Source organism: Portunus trituberculatus, chromosome 31, assembly GCF_017591435.1.
Source record: "Portunus trituberculatus isolate SZX2019 chromosome 31, ASM1759143v1, whole genome shotgun sequence".
Lineage (NCBI taxonomy): Eukaryota > Metazoa > Arthropoda > Malacostraca > Decapoda > Portunidae > Portunus > Portunus trituberculatus.
Window position 1 is genome coordinate 24,667,946 of NC_059285.1, and position 19,732 is coordinate 24,687,677.

At 42.9% G+C, this 19,732-nt stretch overlaps 1 protein-coding gene across 4 annotated transcripts in view; it reads left to right on the forward strand.

Annotated features, from left to right (window-relative positions):
- The window catches only part of LOC123511349 (thioredoxin domain-containing protein 16-like), a 548,807-nt gene that overhangs the window by 231,053 nt on the left and 298,022 nt on the right, over nt 1–19,732 (forward strand). For 2 of the 4 annotated variants that reach the window (XM_045267153.1, XM_045267152.1), the window contains exons 9-10: nt 8,223–8,443; nt 15,789–15,929. In XM_045267153.1, coding sequence (XP_045123088.1) covers nt 8,223–8,443; nt 15,789–15,929 — 362 coding nt within the window. Of the gene's footprint in view, nt 1–8,222; nt 8,444–15,788; nt 15,930–16,506; nt 16,641–16,780; nt 17,496–19,732 lie in introns of all 4 variants that reach the window. The other 2 variants (XR_006676769.1, XR_006676768.1) reach the window with 2 other exon arrangements.

A 19,732-nucleotide genomic window follows, 5' to 3' on the forward strand; every position in this document is an offset into this window, starting at 1 on the left:
GGCCTCAGCAAAGCTCATTCAGCCCAACACTGCCTCCGTCCCCCCGCTACCTGACTACCAGTGCCCACACATGAAATAAAGACTTCCTCGACATGCCCCATCGCCCTGCCTGTGCTAAAACCACAGAACTCAACAGTCAAGTGCACCAAATAGAATAAGTACAGACACATGCACTGCTGCTCCAGTCCCAAGTAAACGACCTGAAAAAATACCGCCACCCTCCCACTCGACCCTAAGCCCACACATCAAGTCACACAAATACATAAGATCGAACAAACAAAACATACACGCAATAGCACTACGAACTGCACTGTGACTGCAAACTAAAGCAATAAAGCTACGTAGTCCCGACTCAGCACTGCAACACTGCCTCAACACTGGTTACACATACCGCAAAAATAAAGTCAACGCCCTAACCAAAGTGAAATCAAAAGAACCACACACAATGACTCAGTAAAGTCCAGTGCCCACACATCCGTAATACGTGCGGAACCATGAACATGCACCGTTCTACCACACCTACCGCTGACCTGTGTCACAGAGGCCATCATGTAGAGTAGCCCATTTCAATGCCGAATAAAATTCGTCGCCTCAAGTAGTAAGCACTGTAAGCCATGCCACCCTGAACCATAAGTGCACACATAAGTCCACCCATGCTCTGGACTAGAATACATGTCATGTCAACGACCTCGACTCACAAACACCGCATAGTAATGCAGTACATACAATCCTCTAAAATGCAAGCCACTACATTACATTCGTAACACTCTGCGTCTACAACAGCTCCTGTACATATAGCATGCACCACCTATGGATAGCTCGATTCACAATGCGAATTTCGCCAGAAAGATCAAAAACTGTCCAGGTGACCTATCCACTATCCACCTAGGTCGGAGGTGCCACGTCCCAGTCCAAGCCACTTCCACGTATAAGCTACCTGTGCGTATAACAACGGAGAGCCACACACACACACCACCGCCACCACAGGGTCGGGACCTTTGCCCACTATAACATCGCGGGTTAAGGGTGGAGGTGCATGCATGCAATGGCAGTAGGTATACCGTCGATGGATGTCCATGTCGATGTCGATTGGCATGCCATCCAGTGCGTTCATTTCGAGGCATATGATGATACATGGCATCCATACTGGATGCATGACGAAATCCACTTTTAAGGGTATAAGCATCTCAACCTCAAGTATTTGGCACCTCTAATCTAACAGTCGCATCCACACACCTACTTGCCATCTCAACATCTCAGCACCACACACAAGATACCAAGCACAAAACACCATAGAAAAAATATCTTTCTCTCCAAAATCCGGGTAGGTACCTCGGGAACTGCACTCCCCACACCTCCAGGGTGAAAAACCACCGCTGGAGTAGGTTAACACCATAGCTACTCATTAAATTAGTTCCCAACCAGCCTGGCCCATGATGATGAAGTTAAAATGAACAATGTAAGAATGATTAAGCGTCAAAAGTAAAAATAACAAGCCTGACCAAATTCCTGCCACTCCACCAGCATAAGAAATGAATGCATCGCCATGCCAATGAAATCCGTAAGACACACTCCCGTCAAGATCAGCTGACATGCCCACCTCCACACAGCCATGTCCCAGAACTCAGAAACCCTGCTAGCAAATGAATCCGATGACTAGACCAAATCAGCAATCCAGCCACCTGCAACCTGCCATGTGAAAAATGAAATGAACTTGAAAATGTAACAGACCATGACCTCAAGCACCTCACGTAGACCAAATCCCGTGCTACAGCTACAATCAGCCACTGACAGCACTCAAGCCCTCAGCAAAATGCAAATAGAACTCAGAAACTCGCCTCGTGAATAAGCACCCCTAACGCAATGACATAAGTGATCGCATAAGTCACAGTGACACATCGCCTGATCAACACGACCCTCGTCAGCCTGAGATGATGCCATACGCTGAAATGAGCGTAGCATATCAGATTTATCAAAACACTGCATGCATGCCATACGCTCGTGCACCATCCGTCGTAACCCAAGACACAACACCACTGCATACCGACTACACACACAGCTCCGCCTCCGCCTACGCCTCGACTCAGCCACCCATGCATGCATCAGCACTAAAGCAATCAGCTCAACAAAGCCTCAAGTTGAGATTGGGTGAGCCCCTGACCTGCCTCGTCAGAAACAGCAATCTTCTCTTCTATGATCTGTTGATCTATAATTTCAGCAAGGCCCAAAGTTTTCTCCCCAGACTCTTTGATTTCCTTTTCCAGACTGTGTGTGTGTGTGTGTTTCTGTGTGTCCTGCATGACACAAGTCCTCTGTACAATACCACAGTTCAAAATGCTACTAGGATTGTTGCCCCTATGCCATAAGAAGCTGATATAATAACAATTATCTCTTGATTGAGATAGAAGTAATAAACTACCGTCAACCCTCGGCTATCGCGACTTCGGCTATCGCGACTTCGGCTATCGCGTATAATTGCTATCGCGCACCCATGAAAGGCTGCTAAAATTTCATTATCGCGACCTAAGATGCCTGCTATCGCATGCCCTGCCATGACGCCATGGAATATCTAAGCACTCATTGGCCAAAACCGCCTTCCCGCCAAGATCAATTCAGCTATCGCGTTTTCGGCTTTGGCGCGGCTATTTCGGCCCCAATTGGGCGCGATAGCTGAGGGTTAATTGTATAACATAATTTGGTCTCCCCTATAAAGTTTTCTACGTTTTCTATGATACTCAAGGCTGGATTCTACCCGACGAGTCAAGAGGGGTTGCCAGGTGTTTCCTACTTTTCCGTAAAAACTCAAGTGAGGCCCTTGTTATAGTACCTGGAGCCCTCATGATGGCAACACTAAGTGGGGAGGAGTCACAACAGCAGGTCTGAAGGGAAATACGCCACGAAAATTCAAAACATTCCCCGCGAAAATTCATGATTATATAAGCGATCGCCGCGTCACAGTACTCGAGAGGCTTGATTATATAAGCGATCGCTGCAGTGTAAGGGTTAAAAGCTGTGAGGTTCTTCAGGCACTGAGGTATAATGTGGCTTTGTTCTCCACAGTGATGACATTAGGGTGTGGAAGTGCTCTGCCTGGGTGCAGGTGTGCTACCTAAAGAATGAGAGTCTTGAGGATAAGGCAAGGAAGTGGAGGCAGTCTTAGAGTTCTTCTTACCTGAAAAGAATGAGAAGGATGGTTTGGAGTAGACGTTGTGAGCAGAAGCCCAGTTGTCAGCGAGCTGGACAGCTGCCACAAAGGTCTTTGGTGACTGCTCCTTCAGAAAAGCCCCATAGGTCCGTACTCAGTAATGCCAGAAATTGGTCAAGCATGATGAAGTCCTTGAGAGAGTCATAATTGCTCTCAGCCTTGGATGAGTCTATCCATGTCTGAAAAAATCTCATTAATTGGGCTGAGAACTGCTGGTAACTATTTCCACCATGTATCTTGGTACCGTGGAACTTGGTGTGGTACCCATCTGAAGTCGTATGGAAATTGGTGAGGAGAGCTTTCTTGAGGAGTGGATAAGATGAGATTGTGTTGGAGGATAAGGATATGTAAATGTTGGCAGCCTTACCAGTCAGTGGACTCCCTAGTCGTACCACATAACTGTCTTCATCGACTTTAAGCAAGTCAGCCATCCTCTCAAAATGCACCAGATATGAAAAGATGTCTTCCCCTTCCTGATACTGAAGAAGGCGTGGTTCGGTTCACTCATGTAGTTATCTGGGGCCATTCTAGGGGGCTGGCCTTGGGCAGTTATTCTAGCCAGCTCAGTTTCCTTGTCTGCTTCCACTTTGGCTAGCTGCAATTTTCTCTCCTCTTCTTCTGCCCTCTCCTTACACTTAGCTGCATGTTCATTCCATTTCAGGGCCTGCTGCTGCTTCCCTACTTCAGTGCTAGAGGGGGTTTGGGCTTTCAAAGTCTCAACAGCTATGTAAGGCATTTTCACACAAGTTACAAAATAGGTTCACCAAATAAATAAAACCCACTGAAAATATCATGCAAAGATGAGCTACTGAATTAAACAGACAAGATCTGTGAAAGAATAAAAACAGTTATGAACATGACAAAAAAACAACAGCAGAATAAGGAAACTATCCAGAGTACAACACATCTGCTGATATAAATAAAGACTCGGTAATAGTGATTCTGCACCCTGCAATTGACAGCATAGGAGGATGTAACAACAGTATACTACTAAAGGGAGAATAACCTTGCCTCTGGGCCACAGACTAGCAAGAGCACACTCCAGGCAACTTAACAAGCCCTACCCTCACAGGAGTCACTCACACCTTATCCTGGCGAGGTTGCCAGATATGTAAAGGCACAAGAGGAGACAAAGCCACAAATGCCTCTCTCCTATATTTGAATTCGGGGTAAGGTGCATCGACGCCCGAGAGTGAATAAGCAAAACAGTGCAGTTGCATCAAATTACCCGTTTACTCCACTCACAACACACCAAACAGCAGTAACTGAGCAGACACTTAACAGTAGTAACAGAACTGGACTTTCTGGTTGCAATTATTGTGCCAACCATCAAGCGTCTCCCTGTCCAAACGGGTAACATGAATCTTACCACCAGAGAAATGGAAGAGGAACACTGGACTGGTTGAATGCTACCTTGGCTGGGGATGTCAGTATCGGCGGGACAAGTGCCATCAATGACAAGGGGTGAATCAGTCTCTTCGCCCCAGAGAGGACTGATGCCTTGAGAACAGCAGGCTGGAGAGAGAAGGTGTTGCCATTTTGAGGCTTGGCTGTGTTCTGCCGATGAGAGACAAGCTGACTTTAGCTTGGATTCGCTTGCATGGGAAGACTAAGCTTCACAGCAGGTGGTCTGGAGTGTCGCAGTGTCAGCTAGCCCAGAGTTGGTTTGGGGAGTCAGACCATAGTTACCGAAGCAATGGCTATAATTATTTCATTCAATAATGATTAAGAGAATGGGAGGAATAATAAAACAACAGATAGAATGAAAAATAGATAATGAATAGGGGAAAGATGATAACAAATGAGTGAATAGGGGGAAATATTAGTTAGAATAACAAATAAAGGAATAGGAGGAAACGCCAATGAAAATATGGTAACAAATAAAGGAATAGAAGGAAATGGTAATAAAACAACAGGTAAAAAATTGATCATGAATTGGGAAAGAAAATAATGTACAGGCAACCCCCGCTTAACGAACGGGTTATGTTCCTAAAAAACGTTCATTGCGTGAATTTTCATTAAGTGAACTAATTATAACAAGTTTGACCCCTGACTTGAACTTCCATTGAGAGTAAATAAAGTGAGAGTGCATCATAGTACAGTAAAAGGTTTAATGAAAGTAAAAATTATGAAGTGAAACATTTAAGCAGTTTAATTTAAGATTAAGTCATAATAATGTACACTAATGTATGTATGTAAGTAACTTTATAGTGTTGATGATCTTAAATTTATGAAGGAAGGGAGAGTGGATCAGGGAAGACGCTAGCCGGCAACCTGTGGAATGTAAACAAAAGGTGCATCATTGTACTGCATACAAAACTTATGTACCACATTTCCACAAGGCTTTCCATTTTATCTATTGCAGAGTCACAAGTTCAGGTGGTTCTTTTAGTTTGCAAGGAAGATATGGCCTCACCAGCCTTCTTAATAGAGTCTGCTGACTTGAAAAGAGTAGAGACAGTAGATGGAGTCTAGCCATGGTGGTGAGCAATGCTATTAGTTTTCTTGCCTCGTGTCTGTGAATAATATCCAGCTTCACTTCGAGAGTAAGAGACTTCCTGGTCTTCTTAGCAACACTAGGCGACGTTGCAGGGCTGGTTTTAGGGCGTTTTGGTGGCATGTTGAGCGAGGGAAGACGAGCTGCTGCTGGATGCTGTTATTGTTTAGAACTAAGAGTGGGGAAGGGTAGGGGAGTGAGTGGTGCCCGTGTTGTCCACGAGAGGCGCTGGTGTATTCAAATGCTTGTCAGCTTGTGTGATACGGCGGGACTTTCAAACTTGGAAAAAAAATACCTGGATAAAATTTTGTTAAAGTGAGTTTGGTGTTCGTTATACAAGCAGATGGTAGTAAAAGGAAATGTTCATTGTAGTGAAATTTCGTTGTGTGAATGTTCATTAATTGGGGATTGCCTGTATAAAGGAATAGAGGGAAATGGAAATGAGAATGATAATGAATAAGGAAAGTGAAAATATGATAACAAATAAGGGAGTAGAAGGAGCGTGTGTGCACGTGTGTTGTTGACCAATAGCGTGGCTGCGTATATGTGACGTCAAATCTGCCGCATGAAAGAGCTGTGAAGAATGAGCTGGGAAATGAGGAGACCTTGAGGGACGTCTATATTAGGACATTGCTATTGTTCCAGCATCAAACTTCTCAAACAGAGATTTCACACTTCACACTACTGTCAAGTTTTATTTCAATAACTTGACTCTGTACTATAAATGAAGATAAATGTTTTCTTTTTTTTCCTTTCATTACTACCTATAGGGATGTCTAGAAGCTCTTTTGTCATTTTGAACAATATCTTTACTACAACATAGACCACATGACACACAATCAGAAAGAATAATGAGTGAAGGTGTCACTGTGATGACTGCTGATAACAAAGTAATGCCAGCTTACCAGAACTGGTGAAATCCCACCCACAATAGGTGAGATAATGTTTCATACCACCACACAGCAGCTGTAAGTGGTGGAGTCTTTTCTGCACTTTGTAGAATTTTCCTTTTGACATGTTGCATCAGTATTAAAAAATCTTTAGATTTTAAAATTTTGGATAAAGGACTAGCATTCTGTATGAGATAAGAAAGAATGTGGAGATTCGACCCATAGATAGAAGATAAAAAATATGACAAGAGTTCCAGAAATCACATCCTTTCATGTCTCATGATGTACAAATGTATCACTGCAAGTGGTATGGGCAGAGCTGATAGAAAGAAGTAGTATGTGGCCATTGCTGACTACTACTCAAGAATTCTAGTATTGCATAAAATACCCTCACATTGTTCCATCCTGCTCTCAGACATTTTTTTTTTTTTATGTCATGCAGTGTTATCAGTGATTGGAACACAGTTTGCAGCTGAGAGTTTCAAGCTCTTTACAAAACAGAGGAAAATTGAACATGTAGCAAGTTTACCACACTACCTGTCATGAAATGATTCATAGGTGTTACAATCTAGACTCTGAAAAATCTACAAAAAGCATCAAAAGACAGTTGACATGGCATTATTATGTCTCCATACTATACCTATTGACCAAAAAATCTCATGGTCTGCAGCAATACTTTATACAATGAAAATGTGGAATGTTCAGCTGGGGAGTACTTATGTATGCAGAGAAGACCTAATGGAGACTGAGACAGAAACAAGACATTCAAGCAAATTATATCTATCAACCTGTAAGGAATTTGCCAACAATATCTTTAGATCAGGAAGATTCAGGATCATATCAGGCAGGTGAAATCCCAGTCATCAACAAAGAGCAGTGCCTTGAGCTATGATCATACCTTGCCCAGACACCTTTAGGAACTATTCTGTATTGGAATTGAATAGTTTATCTGGAGAGTGACAAGGAATGACACAAAAGAGACAGAAAGCAAAACAGAGGAAGATGATGAATAACTATATATCTATAGGATAGGATAGGAGAGGCAAGCGAACCTGTTTTTTAGTAAATACAGTGTACTGGGTATGATTTAAGTAAAATTTCAACTCTAGCCGAAAGAGAGCATGAATTATATTTGTACCACATAAATTATATTAATAATGTGACAGTCAATCAAAAGGAGCCAACATTTTTTGATGTCTCATCTCAAATATATATAGAAGATTCATCATCTTATTACTATCAGCTACCAAACAATATAGTATATGTATTAGGACTGTAGCTTCTTCAAACTAGTAAAAAGTGACTCAGAGGAGTGAAATCAATAAATATTCAAATCTAAATTGGCCACAATAAAGGTTAACTGTGATATACAAAAAAAAAAAAAAATAGATGGGTGTGATTTCACTTCCCATTGCCTAACAAAAGGTAGGAATACAAAACTGAGACTTATGCAGTTGAATGTTTTTGCTTAACTTTTATGGCATTTCATTTATTTTGTATTTGTACTTGTGTGTTTCTGTCATGGTAATTCCTTTTATGAAGGCATCTTAGATGAATGATAATAGTATGAAGAAAACTAACATTTAATTCATTGTATCATTATCAGCAGAAGCATTTTTCTAATTTGCAGGGAAGATGACAGTAAAGACTTGCTTGCCACAGTTGGAGTGAACTATCATTCCATCACCACACCAGCTCTTGCTTTCATTCAAAGGGATCAGAAAAGTGCAACAACACTGCTCAATGATTATGATGATGCACTAGAGTGGATTAAAGAGCAGTTATTTGTCATGCACCAAAAGGAACCACAAAGCAAAGATGAACAAGGATACCTTCCTGTACAGGTGGTAGGTGAGTATTACTGATGTGTTGCTTCAAACACACTCTCTCTCTCTCTCTCTCTCTCTCTCTCTCTCTCTCTCTCTCTCTCTCTCTCTCTCTCTCTCTCTCTCTCTCTCTCTCTCTCTCTCTCTCTCTCTCTCTCTCTCTCTCTCTCTCTCTCTCTCTCTCTCTCTCTCTCTCTCTCTCTCTCTCTCTCTCTCTCTCTCTCTCTCTCTCTCTCTCTCTCTCTCTCTCTCTCTCTCTCTCTCTCTCTCTCTCTCTCTCTCTCTCTCTCTCTCTCTCTCTCTCTCTCTCTCTCTCTCTCTCTCTCTCTCTCTCTCTCTCTCTCTCTCTCTCTCTCTCTCTCTCTCTCTCTCTCTCTCTCTCTCTCTTCTCTCTTCTCTTCTCTTCTCTTCTCTTCTCTTCTCTCTCTCTCTCTCTCTCTCTCTCTCTCTCTCTCTCTCTCTCTCTCTCTCTCTCTCTCTCTCTCTCTCTCTCACAGACATGGTTATCTAATATGTCCTGTCATCTGAATTTAAGGAATGTTACCGTTCTAAAAATAATATATAAAAAGATTATAAATATTTGAACTATTAAACATGTTGAATTGAGTAGTAATTTACGTGAATAGTATCCTGTTTGAATATTGCTGCAGCAAGAACTTTTGATATGCACAAGATTGCTTATGTGATAATTATGGAGATGTAAGGGAATTTATTATGAAAATATTTGCTAGAAATTTTGGAAATAATAGTTTTTTAAAGTAAAAACCTTTTTTGTGAATATACTTACCCATATGTAATTACATATGCCTATATGCCATTATTCCCACACTCAGCACAGAAAATCAATCAGCACCTCTATACGTATAGAGATTGTGCCCATAACAGTACCACGTCAACTCTGCATGCATGAGCACCAGGAACCACCAGCCCAGCTGGCGAACCAACCTCAGATCCTTTCTGCCAAAATTGACAGAAACACGGAGGGGAGGGAGGAAGGGAACCTCTTACTATGTAATTACACATGGGTAAGTATATTCACAAAAAAAGTTTTTACTTTAAAAAACTATTTTGTTGCTACATATACTAATTACCCATATGTAATTACATATACCAGATTCCCAAGTATAAGTGGGAGGGTGTAACAGAAACCAAAAGGTGGAAGACACTATCTCCAAAATCGCCAAAACCCTGAAAACAGAAAAATAATGTATCCGTAAATCTTGTTCCTGACAACAAAGGAAATCCAGAACGAAGCTAAACCAGCATCGGTGAGCAACCCTCAGCACTGAAACTATCGGCCCAAGGAAAAAGGTATCTATATATCTATGAGTAACATCCCGTAGGTAAAAGGAGGCAAAGGTGGTTATACTCTTCCACATACCAGCCTTGAGGACCAAGTCCAGACTCTTAAGTTTTCTAAAAAAGAACACTGGTCGCAATAGCCTGAACCTCATGGGCGTTCATTTTCAGAAGGTGCGACTCCTCCTCTGAGACACTTGCATATGCCCTCCGAATCACCTGACAAATCCACTTAGACAAGGTATGAGGGTGGACAGCTCATCTGGGATCCGAAACCGTGACCAACAACCTAGAACATGCCGGCCGACAATCCCTTGTCCTGCGAAGATACTCTTGGACCGCCAGAACCGGACAAAGAAGGCGGTCTACCTCATCCTCCCCGACAAAATCAAGAAGAGCAGGAATAGTGAACTCGTCGAAGGAATGCTGGCCCAGACACTGAGTCTTAGCCAGGAAATCAGGGGCAAAGGAAAAGGTCATGGACGTCCAACCTTTGGAGTGATGCACCTCAGCTGACAGGCCGTGAAGCCCACTAACCCAACAAGCTGAAGCGAACGCCAGAAGAAATACAGTCTTAAGCAAGACTTCTCTCAGTGAGGCTGTCCACAAGGGCTCATAAGGAGGATGTAACAAGGAACGAAGGACCAGATAAAGGTCCCAGGCAGGTAACCAAGGCAAACGAGGTGGACAAGAGACCACAAAGGAGCGGAACAGAGAAGAAAGGTCTGGATCGGTGGAAAGGTCTATGCCTGACTGACGCAGAAAATGAGCGAAGGCACAACGATAACTCCTAATCGCTGACACTGACAGGCGCTTAGCCTCAAAACAGAAAATGAAAAAGTCTTCCAGCTACACTACAGAGGCAGAGCACGGATCCAAACCACAAAAGACTCCACTTTGCCTGATAAACTGAGGCGGAGGACTGCCTGACTAGACGAAACATGAATTTAGCAGCTTTGCGTGAAAAACCTCACGCTCGGAAGAGACGCTGGAGAGTTGCCATATGTAAAGATGGAGCTTCTCCAGAGAATTGTGGAAGAGGGGACGGCGAGGTTGTCAAATGAGAGACCACCACATGGGAAGAACGCGAGGATTGTGAGGACTGTTCATGAGCAGGTCCAGCAACAGGAGAAACCAGTCTGTCTGAGGCTAAAGAGGAGCAACTAGTGTCATATGCACAGCCCGCGACTCGCGAACCCTCACCAGAACACGGCCGATCAGAGCAAGCAGTGGAAAGGTGTACAGATCCAGACCGTCCCACGGAAAAGAGAATGCATCCTGTCGCCAGGCTCCCTGATCCGGAAGAGGAGAAACATACAAGGGCAGATGACGAATCAGTGCCATGGCAAACAGATCTACCAGAGGAGACCCCCACACCTAGAAGACTTTCCTGCAAATTTTGGGATGTAGGTTACACTCTGACCCGACACACTCCCAACTGAGCACATCCACAATCACATTGCGGCGTCCTGGAACAAAAATAGGGCACGGAGAGATGGAACAGCTCTCGTACCACCGGAGAACTGTCCCTGCTAAGGCTGACAGAGGTTCAGAACGAGTGCCTCGGTCTTCCTGAGATAGGCGACCACTGTTAAGTTGTCGGGCATCACACACACTACTGACCCTGACAAGGCCTGCTGAAAACTCTGGAGAGCCCAAAAGACTGGCAAAAGCTCCAGATGATATATGTGGACCCCTTGCTCCTCCACAGTCCAGACTCCTGAAGCCAGAGAATCTCCCAGGTGAGCTTCCCTCCCGAGCTGGGAAGCATCCGAGAATAGGGTCTGTTCCAGAGGTGCCACCACGAACGGGGCACCTTTCAGAAATTTATCCGGAACCAACCACCAAGCAAGGTCTTGCAAACACTGACAATTTGGAGCCACCAACCACCAATCTGGGTTGGAAGCAGCCCGCCAATGCTTTTTTAGGCACCACTGCAGAGCCCACATGCGCAGGAGCCCACCTGGCACTAACCATGCTAGGGATGCAAGATGTCCCAGCAAAAATCTCCAGAGGGACACTGGTGGAGCCTTGGCCAGCAGAAACTGTCAAGCCGCTGCCTGAAAACAGCTGACCCGAACTGGCAACGGGAAGACTCGGGCTCAGACGGTGTTGAGAACCATACCCAAAAACTGCTTCCTCTCACTGGGAGACATCAGATTTGGCCCAGTTGACCTGAATCTCCACCTGAGAACACAGAAGCAGGAGGAGCCATGGCAAGGCTGAAGCACAGAGTCAAAAACTGGTAAACTCTGCCATGCCAGACGAACCGCATGTACATGCGTGATCGAGGATGGACAGGAATTTGATAGTAAGCGTCTCGCAGGTCCAAGGACACCATCCACTCGTCCTCGGCCATTGACTCTAGCACTGACGAAACTGTCTCCTTGGGGAAGTGGGTCACTACCAAGAAATGATTTAAGACTGAAAGGTTGCAAATCAGCCTCCAGCCCCCTGTGGTTTTGGGCACAAGGAAGGTGGGAGAATAGAACCCGGCATGAGGATCCACCACCGTTTCTACAGTTCCCTTTACCAGCATCTCGGAAACTGTGGCCTCCAGAGCCAAATGGCGGTCCGAGCCCTCCCTGTACACCGGAAACTCCACAGGCACACTTGAGAGGGGAGGCTCTCTGAGGATGGGGAGAATGTAACCATACCGAAGGGTGTTGACCACCCACTCGCAGGCCCCAATGTTCTCCCACTGTTGCCAGTGCTGCTGCAGACAAGCCCCAACTCATTTGGCACTTCCACAGCGCCCCTAGCGAGATCCCTACGGCCCCTAGAGTGGCCACGGAAGAATCATCGAGAGCGAAAGGAATCTCTCGTCTTAGGAGCAGGAGGGGACAGAACTGAAGGAGGTGCAGACGTGGTACTGTTATAGGCATGATCTCTATATAAAGGTGCTGGTTGATTTTCTGTGCTGAGTGTGGGAATAATGGCATATAGGCATATGTAATTATATATGGGGAATTAGTATATATAGCAACAAATTGGGCATTCCAGAAAATGAAGTGGGAGGCAAGTGGATCACTCACTGTGTGAGTGATGTGATAAAGGAGAGGAGTTGTGGCAGGCACTGAAGGAGGCTCGCTGAACATAACATAACATATCATAATTAATAGGATAACAAAGGGCCACCAGGGCCCATCTAGGTTATCCTGTATCAGTTGCACAGCAACCTCGTCATCAGTACTTAAAGATACACTTACAAGTACACAATACATTATATACTAATTCTAAATATTTGGCCCATTAACAGGGCTAAGTCCTGCAGCGAATTCCTCTACAATCTGTGATCCCCATACATGGGGATCATGTCTTGTTTAACTATAGTAAATTTCTTATAAAAACTATCATGCAGCGCTATACATAATTATAAATCTAATAAATTTAAGTGCTTATCTAATCTATTTTTAAACATTGTCAAACTAGTGCTATTTACAACCGTCTCTGGCAATGCATTCCAGAAGTCTACCACCCTATGACTAAAGAAATATTTTCTTATATATAACCTGCAGCCTTGCTTTCTAATCTTCCTGCCATGATTTCTAGTCCTACTTCCCTCCTCTAAGGTAAAGAAAGATCTCACACCTATGTAGTTTGTATCTGAGAACATTTTAAATAACTCTATCATATCCCCTCTTATACATCTCCTCTCAAATGAAAACATGTTTAATTCCTTTAATCTATCTCTATACTCCAGGCACTTTAATGCTGGTATCATCCTAGTTGCTCTTCTTTGAACTGCTTCTAACATGTTTATATCCTGTCTATAATGGGGTGACCAGGCCTGTATGCAATACTCTAAATGGGGCCTAACATAGGAATTATATAAGCTATGCACCACTTCCTTACTTTTATAACTAACATTTCTATTTATAAAACCCAGGATCCTATTTGCCCTATTTCTTGCTTCTAAACATTGCTTTGAAAATTTCATAGTCCTGTCTATCACTACTCCTAAATCCTTTCCCTCCTCTACTGCCTCTAACCAACATCCCTCCATCTCATAGCTAAAGTTTGTGTTGTCTTTACCTAAATGCATAACCTGACACTTTTTATAATTAAACTCCATCTGCCACCTGTCTGCCCATGCTATCAGCCTGTCCAGGTCTCGTTGTATTCTGTAATTGTCCTTTTCATCCTGTACTGCACATGCTATCTTAGTATCATCTGCAAACTTTGATACTTTGCCACTAATTCCTATATCTAAATTGTTAATGTACACCCAGAAAAGAAGAGGTCCTAGCACTGATCCTTGGGGTACCCCACTAACCACTTCCTTCCACTCAGACATTGCCCCATTTAATACTACTCTTTGTTTCCTATCAACTAAGCCATTCACTAATCCAATCAACTAACCTACCCCCTATCCCATGTAGTCTCAATTTGTACACTAGCCTCCTTGCTAAAATCTAGATATATAACATCTATGCTATTTTCATCATCTAACTCCTTGGTAATATATTCTAAGATATCAAGCAAATTTGTAAGACAGGACCTCCCTGATCTAAAGCCATGTTGGGTATCTCTAATTAATCTATTCTCATTTAAATGCCCCCAAATACTACCCTTAATGATTTTCTCTAGTATCTTACATACTATACTAGTTAAACTGATCGGTCTATAATTATTCGCATCATCCTTCCTACCTTTTTTAAATATTGGTGTAACATTAGCTAACTTCCAGTCCTGAGGTATCTCAGCAAACCTAAGTGATCTTTCAAAGATTAACTTAAGTGCTTCAGAAAGCTATACTCTGAAAGCAAGATGTTAAATTAACTAAGTGCTATTGGTGCTTAGTAGTTTTCAATGCTTCAAAAACTCAATTTCTTCATCTATCAACTTGACACAACCTTCCAAACAACTATCTCCTTTTCTTCAGTGACACTCAACTGTCTTCCTCTTCCACACTGAATATCCTCAGCCTGTCCTTTACTCATAATCTTAACTGGAAAGTTCACATCTCATCTCTTGCTAAAACAGCTTCTATGAAGTTAGGCGTTCTGTGGCATCTCTACCAGTTTTTCTCGCCCCTCCAACTGCTAACTCTATACAAGAACCTTATCCATCTTTGTATGGAGTACTCTTTGCATGTTTGGGGATTTCCACTCACATAGCTTTATTAGATAGGGTGTAATCAAAAGCTTTTCATCTCATCAACTTCTCTCTTCTGATTGACTGTCTTCAGCCTCTTTCTCACCATTGAAATGTTGCATCTCTTTCTATCTTTTATTGCAATCTTCAAGCTAACTGCTCTACTGATCTTGCTAACTGTATGCCTCCCCTCCTTCTGTGGCCTCACTGCACAAGGCTTTCTTTTTCCTCTTATCCCTATTCTGTCCAACTCTCTAATACAAGAGTTAACCAGTACTCTCAATCATTCATACCTTTCACTGGTAAACTCTGCAACTTCCTGCTTGCTTCTGTATTTCCTATGACTTAACTTCTTTTAAGAGAGAGGTGTCAAGACATTTGTCCCTATATGCTTCTCCGCACCTTTTAGGGATTCTGCAGCTCCGGTGGATCTTTTTTTTTTCTAACATTTTGCTGCCCTTTGCAGCATTCCCTCTTGCATAGAAATGAAAAAAAAAAAAAGCCTGCACTGCCAAACAAGGAAAAGGGCTGCTGGGCTGCTGGTTGTACGTGGGTCTGTGGGCTTGGGAGCCTTTGGTCTATGGTATTGGTTGAGACGGGTTGGGGGTACAAATTAATGAAGTACATGAGACTTACCGTTGGTCAATTGAAATGGGCTTCAAATTTTTTTAAGCAAATCACCTCTGCTAGAAGGGAGCTTTCACATGCCCACGTGTCCCATCCTGCACTATGCATTGTCTCGTGGTTTAAGTAATTCCAGCAGTATGAAATGTCCCCTTACTTTTAATGTGAATGGTCGTACTCTTTAAAGTCTGGTGGTGTATCTCATGTGAAAGCTCCCTTCTAGCAGAGGTGATTTGCTTCATAAAATTCGAAGCACATTTCAACTGTCCTGTGGTGTCTCATGTACTTCATTATTTTTTTGTTATTTATTGATATACTTTGTAATTTTTTTGTATATTTGTGTGAGACAGAAGAGTTGCAACAAGATGATGAAGTGGTGCTGAGAATAATGAAGAATAGCTTCCCTGGGATAGTGCAGCTTGTTGGCCCTACACATTACAACACCATTCTCAAGAACAAGAAACTGGCTGTCATTGCCTTCTATATAGGCTGTAAGTATTTTGTTTTGTCTCATTTTATTAAAACCCACATAATGTGGTTAAGATCTAGGAGTAATAAGAAAGGAGGAGGAGTGATGTTACTTACCAAGAAGAATATACCAGTGGAAAATGTAGAGATGGGAGAAGGTATGGCAGAATTCATCAAAATTAAGATAAAGAGGAAAGGGATAGGGAAAAATAGAATTTTTTCATGTAAAATCCATTTTTATCTACATACTTAGCCATGATTATTAATTATTGCTTAAACCCCATTCCCACAGCATGTCTAATAATTCGAGGAAAGAAACGAAAGAAATACTTGAGGTGCCCTTTCTCGTTTTCTTTCCGAAGACACCCCGCTCACTTTCTGTTCTCAGGTATCAGCCATCAGGCTGATTCCCTCATTCACTTCTAACCTAAAAGGTCATAGAGGAGAGGGAGGAAGGGAAACTCAATTATAATTAATAATTATTGGTAAGTGTATAGATAAAAAATGGATTTTACATTAAAAAATCCTATTTGTTATTACACATACTACTACCCATAATTATTAATCTTACTTCGTCAAATCACCTTCTGCCACATGGAGATTCCTACATGAGATAAGCCATCCACGCACCGGCCAGTCAGTTGCTGGACCGTTCCCGTGCTGGTCAGACGTGTTCTTCAGATGTGGTCATCGTTTTCCATGGTGTTTCCTTCGATCGGCATTTGTCACGACAGGTACTTTGCCCTATATACTCAGGTTGGATCTATGGTATGGGATGGGCCTGCCATAGGGCATTGGTATGGGATGGGTCTGCCAATTTGCCAAGTTAGTAAATTTTGTGGGCTAATGCAGGCTTTTGGCTTGTTGGGTGCAGGTGTCAGTCATGTCGGGGCTGGAGGACCGCACAGCCCTGCCACCTGAGGTGTCCTGCCATGGTAACAGCAGGAGGAGTGCCACTGGGTCATCAAGGGATAGCGTGAGGTCAATGGATAGCTCGGACGACTCCCAGGCAAGACTGGAAAGGGTGTATGACAGTCGGATGCGGCGCCGCCAGGATGTAAACAAACCAGTTAGGCGCACACGTGCACAGACGTCCCCAGTTCATGAGGAAAATGTTCCTTCCTGGCAAATGGTCATGAAAGAACTGGTGCATTTGAAAGGTGAAGTGGCTAAACTGTCGGCTAATAAGTCCCCTGACCCACAGACGCACCAAGTAAATTACCAGGCAAGTACTTTGGGGTTGCAGGCAGCTGCTTCGCCTGCGACTTTTTCTGGGTTTGTGGACTCCACTGATGAGGAGGACGGTGAGATTAGAGAGGTTCCTCATTGGGGTAGTGTTTTATTGCAGGCTGCCAAAGTTCTGGGACCCACGGACAGTGTTGATGAGGATATTGACCCTAAGGTGGTTGCTATGGTGAATTTATTTTTTGAAAAAAGGACTGCAGGAGAAGGATTATAAAGCCATTACAGAAGATACAGTTACCAGGCATCCTAACAACTGTCCTGCCCTGGCACCTGTAGAGTGCAACCCACAAATCATGGCAGCCTTGTAAACGGATGCCAAGAAAGCTGACTCTCGCCTCATGGAGGTAAGTGCCGACATTATTTCTGTGGGTACCATCATAACAAAGTCACTCTTGGAGTTAGATAACCTGACGCAGAATACTGGTAACTCTCAGCTGGCGCAAGAGGTTAGTAAGATTAATGGTGCACTGGCGCATCTGGGTCATGCCAATTTCAGGACCAATTTGGCAAGGCGATGCATAATGAAGAGAGAGATTAATCCCAAATATGCACATCTGTGCTCTGAGAGAGTGCCAATAATCCATTTTCTGTTTGTTGGATGATATTTCTCAATCAACTAAATAGATTGAGGAAATTGAGAAATTGAAGGTTAAGTTATCCAACAAGAAGCCTTTCTTCCCATGGAAGTCCACTTCAGGCAGAACACGGAGCTTCTGGGGCAAGGCAGCATTCAGGAGCCACACAGCAAGATTCCAGTCATATGGAACACAGAGGAGTTTCCAGGGTAGCCAGAGGCAGTACTCGGCACGACAGGATCTGGATCCAAAAAATGCCAAGGGTCGGGGTCAACAAAGGCCCCGACGATAAATCAGGTTAGCAACACTTTTGTGGCAGGTAGACTGCACTATTTTGTACATAACTGGTTGGAAATTACTAAAGACCCAGTTATTCTGGACATGGTACAACACTGACATCTGAACATTAATGTCAATGATATTGAACATTTATTTTTGCGTGAATTAGCTTATAAATTTACTACAGAAGAACAAGCTATTGTTGATAAGGAGATTTTGAAACTGTTGGAGCTAGGGGTTATTGTTATGACAAAGAGGAGTCAGGAGCAAATTATTTCTCCCATTTTCTTGAGACCTAAAAAGGATGGAGATTATAGAATGGTGCTCAACCTAAGTGAACTTAACAAACACATTCCATATAAACATTTTAAGATGGAGAATTTTGAGCAAGCCATTAGTCTTATTAATGCAGGTGACTATCTAGCTTCAGTTGATCTCAAACACACTTATTACACAGTGAAAGTGGCAGAAGAACAACAGAAATATTTATGTTTTAAATGGAAAGACATCATCTATCAGTTCACGTGCCTACCTAATGGTATTTCCGAGGGGCCAAGAATTTTCACCAAATTGATGAAGCCAGTTTTTGTTGCATTGAGAGAAAAAGGCCATGTAATTACTAGTTTTATTGATGATTCTTTAATTTGTAATAAGTCTAGGACAGGCTGTCTGGCTTGTGTAGATGATACCATTGAATTACTTCATAAACTAGGTTTTTGCATTAACATGGACAAGTCCATGCTGAAGCCCACTCAGACCATTGAATACTTGGGTAATATTATTGATACTAATAATATGAATGTTTCATTGCCACAACGCAGGATTCAGAAAATCACGCAAGCCTGTGAGACACTTAGAAATAAATGTACAGATAGAATCAGGGTAGTAGCCACAGTTATTGGTCTACTGGTTGCTGCCATTCCAGCAGTGGAGTTTGGCAAGCTACATTACAGGAATTTGAAAGCTGAAAAAATTGCAGCTTTGAAAATCAAACAAGGGAACTTTGATAGTTACATGAGAATTACAGAGGATATGAAATCTGACCTTCAATGGTGGATTCATAACATTTCTAGACAGAATAGGAAAATTTTAGAACAGGCACGGACGTTGACGTCTATACGGACGCTTCAAACACAGGTTGGGGCGGCCATGTTCTCCATCAGTCTGTCGCAGGTAGTTGGTCAGCTGAAGAAAGGTTGATGCACATTAATGCATTGGAGCTTAAGGCCATTCTGTTAGTTTTGCAAGTGTTTGCTCCAGTTCTCAAAGGAAAACACATTAAGGTCTTTTGTGACAATACTACTGCAATGACTTATGTTAATCAAATGGGTGGCATAAAATCTAGTATTTGTAATGAGATAGCAACCAATGTCTGGGATTGGTGCATCACATATGATGCTTGGATAACATGTTCTCACATCCCAGGAAAGGCGAATACGTTGGCGGATTTGGCGTCTCGGCTAGTTAAGGACGGACATGAATGGAAACTCAATGTTAATATTTTCCAACAGTTATGCGTTATTTTTGGTACTCCGGTGATTGACTTGTTTGCATCAAGGCTCAATAAACAACTACCTTGCTATTGCTCTTGGAACCCAGATCCAGGTGCAACATATTTGGATGCATTCACTTTAAACTGGTCTAGATTTAAGCTTTCATACATCTTTCCACCCTTTTCACTGATCGCTAGGTGTCTGCAGAAGTTAAGTGCAGAAGAGGCAAGAGTG